The 18639-nt window shown below is 38.3% G+C and overlaps 1 protein-coding gene across 6 annotated transcripts in view; it reads left to right on the forward strand.

Moving 5' to 3' along the window:
- PTPRZ1 (protein tyrosine phosphatase receptor type Z1) overlaps positions 1-18639 on the forward strand; it is a 145315-nt gene that overhangs the window by 99298 nt on the left and 27378 nt on the right. For 4 of the 6 annotated variants that reach the window (XM_052789390.1, XM_052789392.1, XM_052789391.1 and 1 more), the window contains exons 11-13: positions 3812-3855; positions 6486-10065; positions 13777-13921. In XM_052789390.1, coding sequence (XP_052645350.1) covers positions 3812-3855; positions 6486-10065; positions 13777-13921 — 3769 coding nt within the window. The remainder of the gene's footprint in view (positions 1-3811; positions 3856-6485; positions 10066-13776; positions 13922-18639) is intronic. The other 2 variants (XM_052789394.1, XM_052789395.1) reach the window with 1 other exon arrangement.

Genomic DNA, 18639 nt, shown 5'->3' on the forward strand with positions numbered 1-18639 from the left:
ACTTCAAATTGGTTTTGTGATCTGCTTTATAGATCTTGAGGCAAAAGGGGATTTCTTGGAGCTCCTGCTTGTGAATTTATGAAAGAAAAGTTATCTTCACCATGAAGACATGAAATAAAATTGACTCACATAAAGCATAAGCTAAAACTTTCATTTTCAAGAATTACTCTGAGTAAGCCAGTTTAATTAAGACGAAATTCACTGCAGTCACCTCCAGATCAATTAATCTTCATGTTAAGAGCTAAAGTGAGGCATGATTCATGCAGAAGCATTAGATGGGCCCTTTTCCAGGAAGAATTCTGCCCTTGGAGTGGCCACTTTTAATGAGGGAAGTTTCAGCACACTGTGCAACACAGATCTGGTGTTCAAAAAACTCACACTGTTTTAGCCTTTTCTTTTTGAGGTGCTTGCAAGAGTGTTTCTCATGCCTTCTCCCCACCCTGTCTGGGTGCCTCCCGTATGTGGTTAGTGAAGGCCCTGGAGGCTCCGGGTGATCCACAGACCAGGTTTAAATCCTCTCGTTCTCGGCAGTGCTCCGTAAGAGGAGGGACCTCTTTCGGGCTGTGCTCTCTGCCTCAGTTTGTGGAAGCCTCGGGAGCTCTGATATGACTTTGGGCAAATGATCATAGTTGAGACCTTTGCTCTTTGGGTTTTTCCTAAGCTGTTCAGAGTGGCAGCTTTTCATCTTGTGATATAGTGTGTGTGCACATTAAAATTGTTTCCAGTTAGTTTCCATTTAGTAAAAGTCACTGGATGCCCTACATGATGTAGCTACACAACCTTTCTGAAAATGAAGGGAATCATGTCCATAGTGTTTTAGTCAGCTTTGATTAAAGTCCAACATTTATTTACCAATTTTTCATTTTCTGTTAGAATTGGGTTTTGAATAACTACCTAAATGTGTGCTTTGACTCTCTAGATACATCTGTATAGCTCTGAAAGTTCTGCAGTAGTTTGTTATGCAGTTAATACTGGTGTTACTTACATGCTTTTGCTGACACAGGAAATGAAAAAATAAGAATATATCTCTCCTTTCATCTTCCTTTGTGTAGACTTTGGTTGGTGTTTCTCAAAAAACCCGTGCTGGGATATGGCTCTCAAATGCTGTCTCCTGCATGGCAGCTCATGCTGTCAGCAATGCTTCGTGAGGGTCTAACTATGCAATTTCTTTGTAACTTGTCTTCATGATTTTTGTCCTAAAAACCACTAAGCATATCTTAAATGTTTCATTTAGGGGATGCTTTTTTCTAATTTTGTACTGATAAATGTAGAAATCTGAAAACTAATTTAATCAGAAGAAACAGGCTTTACTTTTGTTCTTGCCATGCCATTTATTACATAAGACAATACAGAAATGAAGACAATTTATCTTGTGCACATTATTCTACAATTACAAATCAGATTGTTTTAAGAGATTTTTTAAAGATTTGCATTGAACATAAATGTAGGGAAATAGTTACTTTTTTTGTTTTTATTCTATCGTTTCTTCATCTGTCACTAAAACGGACTATGAAAAGACCTCTACAAAACTTTCTAACTAATGATTTAATTATTTTATTTTAAAATGTAAGCTATAGAATAATCAATATGTGGTTCCAGAAAAAATAAACAAGCTTGTTCATCAACCTACATCAATGGGTTGTTTTTTGGAGGGCGCGGTTCTTCTCCGTGGTTGGGGGATATTAGCAAATTTCTATAATTTCCCATCAAATCAAAAACTCAGCAACAGGATTACAGAACTTCTATAAGTGTGTGTCTCTAATGCTTTTGAAAAATATATTTTCTGTGACCAACTGAATTTAAATAGGCTTTGTAAAATGCCTGAAGATTTAGTGTTGTTAATATATATTTTTATATATATATATATGTATGTATGTTAACGCCTCTCCATGGAGACAACAGCAAGAAACTGTAGTTTTCTGCTGGTAGAATTTGAGAGCACATACCCTACTGTATACTCTAGCACAATCAGCACATTTTATTTTTCTGATTGAGTCTGATTAAAGCTGAACTCAAGAATAGTGACCACAGAAATAGTGGACAGAACTTCTCTGTATTAAAAACATTTTTCAGAGAAGTCTATTGAGTACATAATACATGGTATGGGTCTACTGTGGGAAGACTTTCAAGCTAATGTCTACAATATTTGATTTATGTCATTGAGAAGCCAGGGAATATCATTATCTCCTCCACCCCTTCCTCCCCTCCGCTTCCTTCCCCACCCTGCCCCGGAGCCTCCTAGGCTTCCAGGAGTCAGAGGTAAGATAATTTTTCTCTATCTTGTTAATGAAAGGTTAATTCAGTACTTGGTAATTTATAAATGTTTGTTGCAAAAGAACAATTTATGAAGGTTTTGCGCAGCATTGTTTAGTTAAAATTTGTTTGCATGCTGTAATCTACAAATAAAACTGTATGGACTTGTTAGTTTGATAAACTTTATCTAGTGTATGTTGCATATAATACGTGTCTCAATTTGTTTTTAAAGGTAGATATGGACAGACCAAAGAGAATACAAATTAAGTCATAGATCCCCATCTGACTTTGCAGAGATGAGAAGTATAAAGATGGGATCTTTATACTAGTGTATTGAGGAAGCTTCCTTTGGGAATTGTGGAGGAAATGCAGACATGGAGCTCTGTGTGATGCTATTGCTAGAATCGCTCCCCAGGCTGAGACTGGCATTTTCCCTTAGTGCAAATCAACCCTCAGAATATGTGCTAGCACTGGTGTACAGGCAGAGCGCTAGAACATTGCTTAGGAGAAGGCCTTAGAAAGATTCAGAAAGGGAACGGACCTTTCTGTGGACCAAAGGAGCAGTAAGATGAGTTAATGCTGTGGAAGGGGTATTAGATTTCATCACTGAGACCTATGCCAGTTCCTACCAGAGATTTGTAGGTTTCTTGCAACCTGCTTTGAAGCCTCTCTTGCTGATCACCATCAGAAGTACAATATTGGATTTGGCCAAAAAAACAGAGAAGAAGAAGGTGAGAGACTACCTCTAAACTTAGAGAGAAGGATTTTCACCTGGGCTGTAGGAGGTTAATTTCTTGATCCTGCTTCAACTGTTATTTATTTATGAAAAGCGGGGAGGCCTCAAAAGCCTTTAGAGTAGTTCTTCACAGAGCGCCCAGTACCTGTTTATTAGGGACTTTTTGTGGGATGCAATACAACTGGGTTCATGTCCTTACATTAAATCAAGCGGAGTGGGAGTTTGAAAAAGGCCTTAAGCACTGGACTCCAGGAAGGCTGGGTCCCTTTGGTCTTCCCTGATGGAGGCAGGCAGCCTGCTGCATGCTGAATATGATGGCATGGCTGTTGCACTAGTACCTAACCCAAGCCTGGGTGCACAAATGAGGAATTTGCTGTGTGAAAATTATAGAACAGATCATTCTACAAGAATATTTTCAGACCTTTCAGATTAAATGTAGAGAAATAGTTGATTCCCAGACTTACTTTTTTTTCTCTCTTCTGTATTTCCGCATTAAACTGTACTTTCTCGTAGAAAATGTTCTCGTACACTTATTTCTCCCTGGCCAGGATGTGGGTTCTCAGTGCAGATCCAGCATGTGCTGCAGTATCAAATTAGAGCCAGGCAAATCTGCTGTGGCTGAACGTGTCCTGTCTAGATGAGCATTGCTACCCTTAGAGGTAGTCCTCAAGCTAGATGGTTGGCCACTTCTCCAAACACAATCCTATACATCTTAGACTGGGTCTCAATAAATGTATTAACTAATCAGTTGAGTCCTTGCAGAATTAATAATTCTGTGAATTTAAAATGTTGGATGATATGGTGTGTATTTTTGTTTTATAGAGGCTGACCTCATTCCTGAACTGAATGAAACTGAAGAATATGAGGTATAGCATTCATTTATTTTTAAGAGACTATTTCAAATACATACATTTCAACTAAATTGAATTTATATTCTGTGAAAATTTACAAAACTATGTCACCAACTGAATGTATTATCTGCATTTTTATATACATACATATATATGCATATGCAGCCTTCTCTTTCAGCTATATTTCTCCCTAGATAACTCTAGAGATACCTCACTAGTTCTCTGGGGCTGGAGATAGATGGAGTAGTAAGGGATATCACAGGATATGCCTAAATATTTTTGAAAATGGGGCATCAAGTTACTGTCACTTCTGAGTGAAGTCTGACAAAATTGTTCATTTAGCAGAATCAAAGCTGTCACCCAGTGTTAGGCTTTTTAGTTTGTTTCAAGAGAAATCTGACTTGGGCTTGCTTATGATGTTCTTAGCATGTAGTAAACTAAAGTAAGGGAGGAAGGCAGTTGTGCTGAAGAGTGAGATTCATGTGTGTCTGCCATCAGTGTGCTATCGGTTGAATTTAACAGTTATTCCAAAATTCTTGGAGGGTCATTTACTTCTTGAACTCAAGTTAGACTTTACAGTATAACCCTATTTTACATAATTTTGGATGTTTTTATGATAACGTCTGCAGACTTCATATTTGATAACTAGATTTCTGGTGTGCCAGCAAGGAGAGAGGTGAAAATATCACAATGAAGTTTTTAACAGTCTCTAATACCAATTGTACAACATGGACAGTTCCTTCAGTAAGACCTCCATTTGTGTGAAGTAATCCCTCAGAATTTTTATTTTATAGTTTCAATCCATGACCACAATATTCTCTCTGAGTGGCAAGTCCTTGTTCGTTAAATAGACAGCCTGTGCTTACCTGTCTGTCTATTTACCCTCCCTTGTATTTGTGGATGCTGAGTAACCAATATTACAGTTATTTCTCTGTTGCTGTAAGCTACGTATCTAGATTATTATATTGCATCTGTCAGGACAGTAACTGAGTGCCAGTGAATGTCAATTGATTTTTACTTGAACCAAGAAAGATTAAAAGCGCAGGCATTGCCCTACAGAAAGTAGATTTTCAGAAACAAGGGCCTGTCCAGTCCAGTCCGGGTTTAAGGACACGTAGTCTAGGTGCTGCTGTCCCTACATTTTAGGTATTTAGCCCTTGGAATGAAATCCGAACCTGAGATTCATGTCTGAGGTACCTTATAGTGTGTCAGTGCAGTAGAGGTTCCTGGTACAAAAAAGGGACTGCAGTGTGAAGCACAGCTCTAGCCTAGTGGTTAAAGCACTCAGTCTGGTGAGACTGGATAAAAGCTAACAACTCCTATTAGCTGAATGCCCCAGTTAATAGTTTATACAGCAGTGCTTCATCTTGGGCACGTTCTTTCAAAGGCTGTTGATTTTACATTCTTCTCTCTGCTGTGCTCTGTTCACTTCGGTGCGGGAGTGAGAGATCTACTCAGCCTAAAATATAGTGGGAACTGAGGATTTCTTAGACTGATAACTGTGTCCCTGTCTACTGTCTTCTGGGTGTTTTCTCTCAACATTACGCTTTTGAATAAAAACGGGTGGGCATTGCCAGCACATCACCAAGCCAGATCTTCAAAAGCAAAAGGAGTTGCAACTGTATTTTGCAAGAGGCTCTGTCCTGCTGGTGTCTCTTAGGGCTATGTGTGCCTGTCAAATCAAGTCCCTTCAGAAACTGAAGGTGCCCCTCAATCTAGTTTGCAGAGTTATGGTTGGACAGGTTTGGTTCTGGTGCAGTTCTAGATGGGGGCATAGCACAGAGCTGTGGGCGCTGCTGTGTCTAGGTCGAAACAAAAATGCCTGCTGAGCAAGTTAGATGCTTCCACGTTCCGTTTTTTGATTTGGGGCAGGGAAAGTTGGAGAGGGGACAAAAAGATTTGAACTGAGATCGTTAAGGACTGCCTAAATCCCGATTGTATTTAGGCATGTATTTTTTTTTTCTTTTTCTTTTTTGGATCTGTCCTTAAAAGTCAAAACTCTAACACAGATTTTTCACAAAGTATCATTATTCATGTTCAGCAAACCAAGGGTCTTAACAGGGACTAGGTGGTATCACTCACAACACTTGTGAAACTGTTACAGTTATGCTGACCATCCTGAAATCTTCTTTTTCAGAAAACTCTGAAGATTCAGCAGATTTAAGGACAGGTCATAAATATGTTTTACAAATTCTGTTACTATGACAATTTAATTAACATTGGGATATTAGTGCAAATCTCTAAGATGTTCTGATAGCAAAACCATTTTTTCATTGATGTGTGCTGCATATACAATTGCACTTTGTTAGGAAGGAGGTAGAGCTTTTTTAATAAAGTAAATAAATACTATGAGTGGGTTTTGTCTCTCAAACAGAGTAAAAGTAACACTGTATTTAAGAAGTTGTTGTGACACAGGATTTTTTGTTTGTATTGCAAATAAGTAATATTTTCAAGAAAGAAGAGGATACCTGTTCTGGCAGCTAAATATTTTGCTTTAAGACCAACAGTATTCTCAAGTGTTGTCTTGTTTTGCCTCTCTTGTTTTTATAGAGCCAGGAAAATGTACTATTGCAGTTTTGGTTTCCGTTTGTGTACAGTGTCTATAAACATTTTTAATTGTCTTCGGCTATGGTATTTTTTCAAAGGATGAAGTTGATGAAAAGGAAACAGAGGTGGATGAAGAAACTGCAGTGATTCCTAGCACTGACAGTACAATAAACCAAATGAGGAAAGATTTCCAGGTGACTACATCCAGCTACAGTCAAGAAAAAATGGGGACAAAACCCAATGAAGCTAAAACAAATAGATACTTAACAAGAGAAGAAGAATTGCATGGTAAGGATGATGTTTTCAAAGCAGTTTATTACCCTACTTCTCCAGCTGCTAGTGAAATTTCAGAAGAAGAGGAAGATCCTTTTTTGGAATCTCGAACAATTACTGGAGTTCCTCCTCAACTCATTGACTCCACCAAAGGTGTGGAAGAAGAATACATATACCTTTCTTCGGGCACTGAACCAACAAGAATAACCACTACTGGCCATAGTGATGAAGGTTTCTTATTGTCTCCTTTTAAACCTCATCAGGAATCTGATGACTCTTGGAGTTCAGTTCTTACCACTTCTTCAGCACAGTTGGTTACAGAGGAGACCTCCCAAGAAGACACCCTTCCTTCAGGAAGCCCGGATATAAGCATGCATGATGTTCTTTCCCAAGGCTCCATTCAGTATGTTTCAGAAGGTGTAGCACCCTCAAGCTCTGATGAGCCTCCAAAGCATGCTTCTTCCACTGGTGGAAATGTATGGTTTCGTAATGCTACAGATCTGACAACTCAATCTGTTGATACATCGGATAGCAGGCAATTGTCTCAGACCAGTTACACTGATGCTTACGTAGAGGGATTAAAGCCAGCTACCATGCCCTATTCCAGCAGCCCAGTGGTTTCACAAGACACTTCAGATGCGGATTTAGAATTGCCACATTATTCTACCTTTGCTTTCTCCTCTGCTGAATTATCACCTCACTCTATCTCTTCAAGCTCTGGAGAATATGGTTCTGCTTCTGCTGCCAGTGAGGTACTCTCTCAGACAACTCAACCAGTCTATAATGGTGAGATACCTCTTCAACCTTCCTACAGTAGTGAAGTGTTTCCTCTAGTCACCCCCTTATTGTTTGACTCTCAGATGCTCGACACTACCCCTGCTACATCAGATAGTGATGTGACCTTGCATGCTACACCTGTATTTCCCAGTGTCGATGTGTCATTTGAACCCACCCTGTCTTCCTATGATGATGTACCTTTGCTTACATTTTCCTCTGCTTCCTCCAGTAGTAAAATGTTTCACCGTTTGTATACAGTTTCTCAAATGTTTCCACAAAGTGCTACTCCAGCTGTTGCAAGTGATAAGGTGTCCCTGCATGCTTCTTTGACGTTCGCAGAGGGTGATACATTAATACAGCCAAGCCTTGCTCAATATGCTGATGTGGTGTCACATCAGACTACTCATGCTGCTTCAGAGACACTGATATTTGGTCATAATAGAACTCACATATTTTCTCAAGTTGAACCATCCAGCAGTGATTTAAATATGCATGTACTATCTACAATGTCTGAACTTCCTTATGCTTTGTCTAGTAATGTGGGCTCCCTCCAAAGCTTTACTGTTTCCTATGACTCTGCAGAATTTGTGCATGATTCTGTTGACGTATTTCGTCAAGATCCTTTATTTAGCAGCTATAACAGTGTACTGGTGCATAAACCTTCTTCTGTAATATCACAAGCTGATACTTTGCTGCAGCCTACGCGCTCTCTATCTAGTGATATGGATTGGTCTGAAGCATACTCTGGTAGTGAGTCCCTTTTGCCTGATACAGATACTTTGACGGTACTTAACGTTTCTTCCTCTGATTCTGTAGATGAAATTGCGTATGAATCATCTGGGTTTAGTGATGTTAATAAGATGCTTCAAAAAGGTGATGTTATATATGGAGATGAGAGAGAACTGCAAATTTCCTCTTCTTTAGGTGAAATGGCTTCCAATGCTGAAAGTAAAGTGATACCTGAACTTTCTACATCTGTTTCTAATAATGATGTAATTAAGCAGAATATGTCTCTGCAAGAAAGCCCACTTCCTGTTTCTAGCACAAAGGGAATCCTTCCAGTCTCTCTCGCTTTTCCCACTACTAAGATATTTGATCATGATATTAGTAAACTTACAGAAAATCACCTTTCCGTTCAGCCTTTGCATGTTACAACTCCAGCCTTTGATGACACTTTGCTTAAACCTATGCTTAGTGCAAGCTCAGATCAAGCTCTCTCTGCCCCTGCTTATAGCAAAATGTTATCCTCGACTCAGCCGTACTTTTATGAGACCTCAGCTACATTAAATAATGAAGCATTACTGCAATCCTCCTTCCAATCTTCTGGCGATGGCACTCTGCTTAACACAGCTGCAGTTGTGCCTAGTGATCCAATATTGGCTGAAAGCTCCAGGGTTCATAAAGATAGTTCTACATTTGACCAAATATTGCATCAAATGGCACCAGGTTCTGCTACAACTGAAACCATGCTGCATTCTACATCTGCACCTTCCGTTGCTGATATGTTGCCAAACACTTTTAGTAAGCCCACAGCATCACTTCAAGGTTTATCTGTTTCTTATGCAAGTGAGGAATATGTTTCATCCAGTTTGTTTAACAGTGAAGATGTTCAGCAGGTTATGCCTACATTGTACAGTAGCAATGTTTCATTCCAGCTGACCAGTTTAGAAAATACAAATGCCTTTCCCCCCCAAGCAGCGAATGCCATGACAACTCCCTTCCTAACAGGTGACACATTACCACATGTAGCTACTCCTGCAGACAGCCATATCTCTTCAAGTGTTTTTGAAAGAAGTGAGGCTGCCAGTGTCTCTTCAAGTTCTACACTTGGTTTTGATCCTGATCATATGCCTGCAGTTGTTTCTGATTCTGACGTGTCCATTCATCACACTCTTCCTTTACCAAATGTACATATTTCTGTTACGGCTGTTCCTCCCAAAAGTGAGATCCCTGTAACTTTGAGTAGGTTGCTGGTTCCTTCTAGAGAATCCTCTGGGTTGTCTCCCAGTATTATGTCCAGTACTGATTTGTGGCCGTCTGTAGTTGAGGATGACTACGATGAATATGACGATGGCTTCCCTGTAAGTAACTGTATCTCATGCACTTCCCATAGAGAAGCTCAGGATATGGTAGTAGAGGAACAAAATACAAAGGTAAACAATAACAAGGATCAGAGTAACCTAATTATAAGCTCACATTCTGAGAAGCCTGAAGAAGAAGAGAAAATTTCAACTGCTGCATCAGACAGTCAGATAAACAATGCCATGGACAGACGTAATTACACATCCGTACCAACTTTGACAACGAGTGTGATACCTAAGAAGCACAACGACCCGACAGTTTTGGAGAGCCACATTCAGACTGCTAGTGTCCCATTGCAAAACATATCAGAGTCTAAGTCTTGGGCTGTTTTTACAAGTGATGAAGAAAGTGGTTCTGGCCAAGGTACCTCAGATAGCCTTAATGATAATGAAACTTCAACAGATTTCAGTTTTCCTGACCTTAATGAGAGAGACACTGAAGGGGCAGTTGAAGCAGGTAACTCAGAATTAACTCCTGGATCATCACAGTCATCAGCCTCATCTGTTACTAGCGATCACTCATCAGTATTCAACATCTCTGAGGCAGGTTAGTTATGGATAAGTCTAATGAATACCATGGAAAGCTGTGAGGGGATACTTTTGTGCCATAGAGAATGAGAAGGTTTATCTACGTATAATAAAAGGAGACCGTAACAGTGCCAGTGGGTGTGATTAAGGAAGCATTGGGGAACAGGGGGTGCATGCTGAGCTGGCTATCTTGTGAATGCTTCTTCTGGCTACTTAAAACTGCACCTGAAATACTCTTCAGTAAGAAGATTCATGCTCTGCTTTTGGATAGATGCATACTGTCAGCAGAAGTTGGGTGGTGCACAATCTAAAACCACAATTTGTTTCAATGTTAATTGTTTAATTTTAGTTTTAAAGGTTTAAGAGGGATTTAAGTTCTCTGTACAAAGACAAATGCTGCCCTTATGGAAATAGATCAGAGGAAATCATGCCTCTGCCAGAGGAAACATACCTCTGAGATTCTGGTTTTTAACTTAACAGCAGCACATTTCCTCCTTGTGTTTTGTTTTGTATTTTCTAAGATGTATTGAGCAAGGAAGAAGATGCTTCAGTTTGATTCTGATTCATCTTAACTCATAAAACCATTCATTTTCATTCTTACTCTGTATGCCACCTTCAGATTTCAGTGAGATGCAGACTTTTTGTGCCAGATTTGCATATTTCCAAAATACTTAGAGCCAGATTCTCCTGTACCTGTTTATATTTGGTGCTATTTTCCTAGTTAGTCCTCTTAAAGTCACCGAGGGTATTTGTGGTCTGTGATTCCAAGGATAAGGTCAGAAGGCAAAACTGAACCTCACATAGATAAAAACATGATAAATATAAAGCATTTCCTTTCTATTTAAAAACGCATTGTGGAAAATCTGAAGTATTCAGACACATAATTTTCATTGCCTCTTGTTAGAGTATTGAAAATCCAAGAGTAAAGTCAGAAACTATTTATAATGTTTGGGGAAAAAAAAAACCACAAACAAGGTTGAATAGGTATTTTAGAAAATAAATTGAACTTCGATTAGGTACTCACAGCATCTGTAGAGGGCAGTATCATTCAACTAAAGCCACTAAGGAATGGAATCCACAAGGCATGGGAAATTTTCAGCCCAGTCCTACAAATACACAGTTAAATCACATGAGGTCATATTACTCATGAGCACCAGAATACTAATGCAAAAAGGTGGTAAATTGACACTCTCTGTAGCTGGGGCTAGTAGAATGTGAAAAATAGAAAACAAAAATTAAAAGAAGATAGACAACATACTGAAATTAGTAGGAGACCTAACAAGGTGGGTGTTATAAAACTGAATCAATAAGTGAATCAGTTCAGTAGGTAAGTAGTTACCACGTTGTGTAAAATGCATAACATTTATTTAAAGATAAGCAAAAAGAACATCAATATTTCAATACTTATGTTACTAATGTGAATGAGTGTTACCATAAGAGATTTGTAGTTTACATAACGGGTGTCATTTGAATTGTTACTGATAGTAACTCAAAAAGGATTATATGTTACTGGAGTAGTAGGAGTAGTAGGAGTACAACAGACAGAGTTTGTCTTCTAGATATTATTGAAAGACACTATACAGTATCATTTCATGTACATTATTTTTTCCAATAAATGATGCCAAATATTGTCTTTTAATAAATTGAAAATTCAACATGAGCATGTCTAACATGGTCTCCTGTAAATCAAAGACATCTTTGCTTAATTCAGTTATAAACAAAAACCAAAATGAAACTAAACTCTCAGCTGAGAATTTATTTATACATTACAGTGAATTCACCAGAAATTGGTGAAATGTCTTCTTGTTGTGACCATTACAGAAAGAATTGTCATTTAAACTTTTCCCAGTCTTTGTAGTTGTTGATACATATTTATGCTTGTTCTGAACTAGGCCTTTCTCCATGAGACCTCTATGGCTACCTAAACCTTGCAACTTCAGTTGAAAAACTCTTAAGAGAAATTAATATAAAGAAATATGCAAAGGATCCAAACACATCAATTATTAGGAGGCAAAGAAATCTACTATAGATGAGACTGCCTTTTCAGCCACCATCACTGGAGTGATGGCCAAGTAGGCAAGAAACTCCCAGTTACAGAAGTCTGCTCTTCATTCCCCATAGAAGGAATCCTAGTAGGATTTGGTCATGCAGTTTGAAGGAACCCTGTCATCACACAGATAAGACTGGGTTTTATGCTGTGAATTAGTCCAGAGTTGGATATGCAAGTATGAATGCTTCAAAGGGATCGTATTCTGGTCTCTCATGCATACACATAGTTTCTTCTGAAATCAATAGGAAATGCTGAGTTTAGCCTACTCATCAGAAACTTGGGGACAGAATTTTCAGAAGAAACTTGTGCCTGCAATCACTTTGCCCACTGAGCTACAGGATTTAAAGAGTAGAGATTGATTAGAGTGTTAGAGTACTTTGAACTAAAATGAAGACATCTGCAAGATCAGAGCCTAGATCTTTTTGCATATAAAGCCCTGAAAGCCCCTAAACTCAAGAAAATGGAAGCAAGCAGAGAGCTGCCTGAAAATTTGTACTGTGTGAAGCTGTTTGGATTTTGACACCCTATTTAGAACATGTGATTTGTTTTTTGGTTTTTCTTGGGGTTTTTTTTTTGATCCAACTCCGTTCCCTCCTCCCTTATGTCTGAAAGCTTTTTATTCCTGTAGAATTGGTCCCTTGAAATCCCAATGGAGTGCAGCTGATTTCTAAACAGCAAAATTCTGCTCCCATACAGAACAGTCATTGACTTAGGACTGTTCAGAAAAGCAGAAAACTTTCTTAGAAAATCTAGAGGTTTAATTCTAACAAGTGCAAAAGTGCTTATTTCTGTGTTTTAACTCATATAATGGTCACAGATCACAGTAAACTGCACAGATTGAAAAGAATCCATTATTTTGTGTCAAAATCACAGTTTTAAACTGTTTACTTCTTGAGGTATGACCAAAGTTAAAAATGCAAGATTGGTCTCATCTACCATGGTGTTCCCTTATTTAATGAGATTATAAAATATATTGGTTTAATCTTCATACAGATTCCTATGCCCAAATCTTTCTGTCACCCAGCATTACAAGGCTGACAGAAATGTAAAATCTAGACAATATCCATATAATTTGATCATCTGTAAGATGGAGGTAGGAAATTTAATTCTGGCTTACGTATAGTTGGAGGAAGTACTGCAGTCGGATTCAAAGGAAGCAGGATGTACCTATAAGGCAAGTTACAGAATGGGCAATGTGTTAAAATACAGAAGGCTTAAGTGCAATATGGCAAGCACATAGGGACCATTGCAAGAAAATTCTCCTATTAAACTATTAGCCAAAGAAGTGATTTTGCATTATATGAGTGACAGTTTAATATCAAAAAGTTCTCTACACATTCCAATATTATATATTCAGACTCCTTAACTCGGTTGGCTTTCAGCTAATAAACAGATGAAAATAAAAAACTTTCTTCTCCTATATTTTAACAACAACCTGCTATTCTTACAAAGAGAAGTCTCCACTGCTGGAAGGCTGAGTCACATAAGCTTGAACACTTTGCTTTACCCTCTATCTGCTTATTTTCTGTAAGCTGGTTTGCAAATGTATACACTTTCTGCAGTACATAGTAAAAAATAGAGGTAAGTGGTATTAAGTAGGCTCATTATAAGACACATTCACTCATGCTGTGCATGTCTCAGAAATTAAACATGGACTGTTTCAATTTTCTCTGACTGCAGAGGCAAGTAATAGTAGCCATGAGTCTCGTATCGGTCTAGCTGAGAGTCTGGAATCAGAGAAGAAGACAGTTATACCACTTGTGGTCGTGTCAGCCCTGACTTTTATCTGTCTAGTGATTCTTGTGGGTATTCTCATATACTGGAGGTAAGTTGTTTTTTGGTTGGTTTTTTTTTTTTCAGTTCTAAAGAGCTCTGATTTGAAAAATGTGATTGACATTATTGAGCTGGTTTATAGGAGGGAAGCTGGATCTTGTCTCTCACCGTGTCTTTGTATTGTTCCCAGTGCTGCAGTGACATAAAGCTGACAAAATAAGGTGGTTTCTGTCCAAAATGCTCAACTGCAATTCTTTTTGGTTGCAGAGGGTTGAACCATTGCAAATAGTTTATTTCCATATTGAGAGATTTTAGTAAACAATTCCTTGTGATTATTAATGCCTAGAAGCCAAGTGACTTAACAGAGCACTGGGAAGAACAGGAGGGAGAAGAAAAATAAATAGCATGGTATGAGTTTGTTTCCTATCTTTCCAATCCTTTAACAGTTAAACAAGGTAGTTGTCGATTTAGGATGAGAATCTATGGTCCTCAATAGGACTATGTGAATAAGCAATTCACATAGGACTGTAGGAGTGTGCTGTAGCTGACATTGTATGCAAGACAGAAATAGGATAGTTTAATGATACTATAATAGTATAAATGTTTTAAAATCATTTACTGAGTAGCTCTTACGATGTTCTGTGATAAAAAGTTGTTCTACTTTGTGATTCTGCCAAACCAAAATTTGCTCCCCCAGCTTTTTAAACCATTCAGGGGGTAACTAAGGATGTGTTTCATGTGCTGCACACCATGCTCAGATTCCCTCATGGGCGTATTTCTCTGTGACTTGATAAATCGATAAAAGAGTAAGAAAAAAATTAGGCTGAAGAGAAGTGATAGCTATAAGAAGTGATGATAACATAATCAATGAGGGCAAAAGACTATATCTGTACTGTGAAATAAAACAGACCAGCTGGCATGGCACAGATCTCTTCTGTACAGCTAAAGTCTCTTCCCTCACAGGGGGAAAAAAGAGAGTGGCTGCATTCACATCACCTACTGGGGATAGTCTCTGCCCTGTGCTAACCCCAAACTGTGTCAAGCATTGTGTGAAATAAGGCGAGTTGGCCTGAGCTAAAAACATGCCAGGAATCTAGTTAGCCATGTGACAGTATGTGGCAGTGCTCAAGCCTTTGGCTCTGTTTCATTGGTTCTAGATAAAGCCAGAGAGTCTTTCTAGGGATATGTCTGCTTAAGCTCTCATAGGGCTTTCAAAATCCAGGCACAACCCTAACGCTTCCTTGAGTGTGCAGGTTGCCAGAGAGGAAACACAGTGGTGGTCCAGAAGGGGGAAATAAGTTGAAAAACTTCCTGCCATGGAGATTCTTGCTCTTTGGTGATTGCCAGGAACCTGAACCTGCTGCTGCTTCTGCAGTGCTAACACGTAAACTAGCAGCAAGAAACAGGACCTTGCTCTTCCAAGAGCTGTATGAACAAGGAGGAAGGCAGGCCCAAACATCTCACAGATGCTTCCAGAGCTTGTTTCTTCTTTTTTTTTCCCCTATTCAATCTTGCTTAATCTAAAATGTATGAAGGTGGTGAAGAAACAGAAACTAGACCACAGACTGCCCTTTCCAAGTTACTGACTACTGTAATCTCTAGGCTATGGTGTCAGGGTTGTGCTTACTGACTTTTCTTCTAGTCTCCTGACACTGGTTTTCTATTGACCCAGCAGGGTGTGTCCCACATAGAGGCGGAATACATCCCATCTCTGAACAGACTAGCCTTAAGAAATTGAGTTTGAGCTTCCTTTGTTCCCGGCAAGTGCACTAGCGAGTCAGTCAGCCTTCAGCATGATTAAAGACACTTTTGAGCAATGAATTTTCAGAAAGGTTTCTTCTTCTTTCCAAAAAAGTAGTTAGTTTCTGTAAGAATTGTGCAACTCAGTTTATTTCTAGTTGGGTAATTATACTGTCCATCACAGGATTTCCAGCTAAGCACTTTCATATTGAGAACCTTTTCCTGTCTTTCATGTTACACAACAGGAACATTCATATTCATCTTCCAAAGGGTTTCATCCCTGATGCTAAATAGTATTTGAAATCTCTTCTATTTGCCAAAGAACACCATCCATTTTAAGACCCTGATTGTACAGTGCAGTTCTAGTAATCCTACACGTTACAAGCTTGTTTTTATCAAATAACGTTGTGTTCATTTTGTATTCTTTCTCTGGGAATGAACAATTCTGTAACGTAGGTCTTTCAAAATAAAACAAAAATCCCTTTAGCAGTAATATCTTCTTGACTTGAATTTAATCTTTTCTGTATTTCTTGTGTACTACAAAATAAAATATGGAGCTCTTTTTTTGTTAATCCTCAAGAAAATTTTCTTGGCATTATGGTAACACCAGTAACATGTTTCTTATTTCAGAGGAATGAAACATAAACAGTATGTATTGTAGGCAGGACTTTGTGGCCCTCTTTCAAAGGTGCCAAGACCCTCACCTCTTTCTAAAGCCTGGAAAAAATCAGAACATTAACTTCATTGGTATGCAGTTTTTATTAAGTCTGGAAAATATTAGTATAAAGTCTAGAAGAATTTTTATGGTTCGATTTAGTTTATTTTGAAATAATTAGTGTAAGCTGTCAATGTTTCTTTTTATAATACTTTTTTTTTCATGTGGGCTAATTATTTTCACTTATTAAAGTTCATTAAAAGTTTAGGTTTGCAAGAAGTTATTCTATATTCCTTTGGCAACAGTACTTAAAAAATTGCATCGGTATGTCCTCGCTGGGTATTTGAGTGATTAGCGCTTTGAGTTGTTTCCACTATTAGCTCCTAATTTGAATATGCAAAACGTGTGTTTAGTATGCAAAACGTGTGTTATTTGGTTTAAAAACCAAATAACTACCAAGAGCGACAAGTTCCAGTTTCTCAAGGTTAAAAAAAGGCAAAATTATTTTGTTCTTCACTTGAATGGCTTGTATCAGAAAAATAATTCTGTACCATCTGTTGTTTGGGTTTGGGTTTTGTTTTTTTTTTTTACATTAAATTGTTAATCAGCACTTGAGGAAATTCCCCAATCTCTTCACTATCTCATTAGGCACAATTTCAATCTTTCTGTGATAAAATATTCATTTCTCTGGCACGGATGAAAACTTTTAATGGCAATATTGTCTAAAGATTGTCTAATTGCCAGTAGGAAAATACGCAGTTTTGAACTACTCTAGTTCTGCATATCAAATCTTTTGTAATTCAAGCAATTTTCAAGCAATGTCATTTTCTTTTCATTTCTTCAGTGTGATTAAGATTACAGTGGAATAAACAAGGAGATTCTTTTGCCTGTTTAATGGCCTTGTTGTCTGGATAGGGGTTTTTTACATCTTTAGAAAGAATTTTCTGTCCAAATCTAGAGTCTATCCATCTCTCTCAGTATCTATCTACTTGACTGAGTGCAGCAGAGATGCAGCAGGGATATTTGAATCTCCTTACTCTGTTCTTTTCATTTCTGGATGGCTTCATCCTGCCTATTTGCTGAATTAACCATATCTGTTAAGGTGACTGAAATTGAAAGTTTCTCTATACCAACATATAATACACTGGAAGTTGCTTGCGCTTGTGTGTACTGTTTTGGAACAGTTCATAGAAGTGATCAATGAAAATAAACCTGATGAAATGATGTATAGGAAGAAATGTCAAGCTATTTGTGCAGATCAATTTTTATAATGGTTATCATAAGAAGAGCTTGGAAAATAGTAAAATGGTAACAGTTGTCAGTGGGAGTTGTGCCATTCAGGATTCTTTTTCAACAAATATATGAGAATCTCAGTAAGACACTAGCTCTAATAATGTGAACAGCAAACTGCTAATGCAGTTTCAGCTATGTTTGTATCTATAAACATATTGAATATCAGCTGGCTGTCATGAAGCCTCCTAGAAGTTACATGACAGCAATCCAATGACAGACAACACCCTGAGTAGTCATTTAAATTTTAACTTTCCTCTACCACCCTATATCTTTGAAACACAGCTGTCAGAGAATGTTCATTTTCTTATCCATGATTTGAACTGATTCCTTGAGTCCTGTGTTAGGTTTATGGAAACAGAGTTGAGAAGGATAGTTAAATTTGCACATGCAGAGACACACTAAAAACAGATTTAAATTTACAAAGGCCACACTCATCCATCCATGAAGGAAAAACTTCTTAACAATGTGACATCAAATTATAAATAAAAGTGTTAATAAAATTTGAAAATGAAAATTTCAGCTGACAAGCACTTAAAAAATAATTGGAACCATTTAAAAATGGAATGATTTGAATCAGTGGATCCACTGAGGATCCATTTAAAGATCCTTTGGATCCCTCGGATCTTTAAATGATTGAAACCATTTAAAAATAAATTCTAATAAGTGTTTGAGAATACCTATTGGCAGATATCCTGTGAGCACAAAAGACCCTGAAATTCTCAGAGAAAGAAGTAATCGTCCCTCTAAGACCATTCTGGGCGAGCGGTGGATGTGCAAACCCATCCTGTCACAGATGCTGCTGACTTCTGAGGTTCAGCTCCCTTCCTCGGCTGACACAAACGGTGAACACCCTGCACACGTGCACACTCACACACACACACGCAGCGCCATGCTGCGCTGCCTGCCTCGGTGACAATCCCAGTCAAGCTCTGAGCAGTCCCTACCCCAGGGGAGAAGTAGGCAGCACATATCCTCAGCCAAGGTCCGGGGGCTCACACACCAGAAAAACGATGTCCTCTGCAGTGTGAGGCGTAGCCTTGTCCTAAGCAGTTCACATTTAAGTGTTCGTTCAGATCTAGTAT

Source organism: Harpia harpyja, chromosome 6 (genome assembly GCF_026419915.1).
Source record: "Harpia harpyja isolate bHarHar1 chromosome 6, bHarHar1 primary haplotype, whole genome shotgun sequence".
Classification (NCBI taxonomy): domain Eukaryota; kingdom Metazoa; phylum Chordata; class Aves; order Accipitriformes; family Accipitridae; genus Harpia; species Harpia harpyja.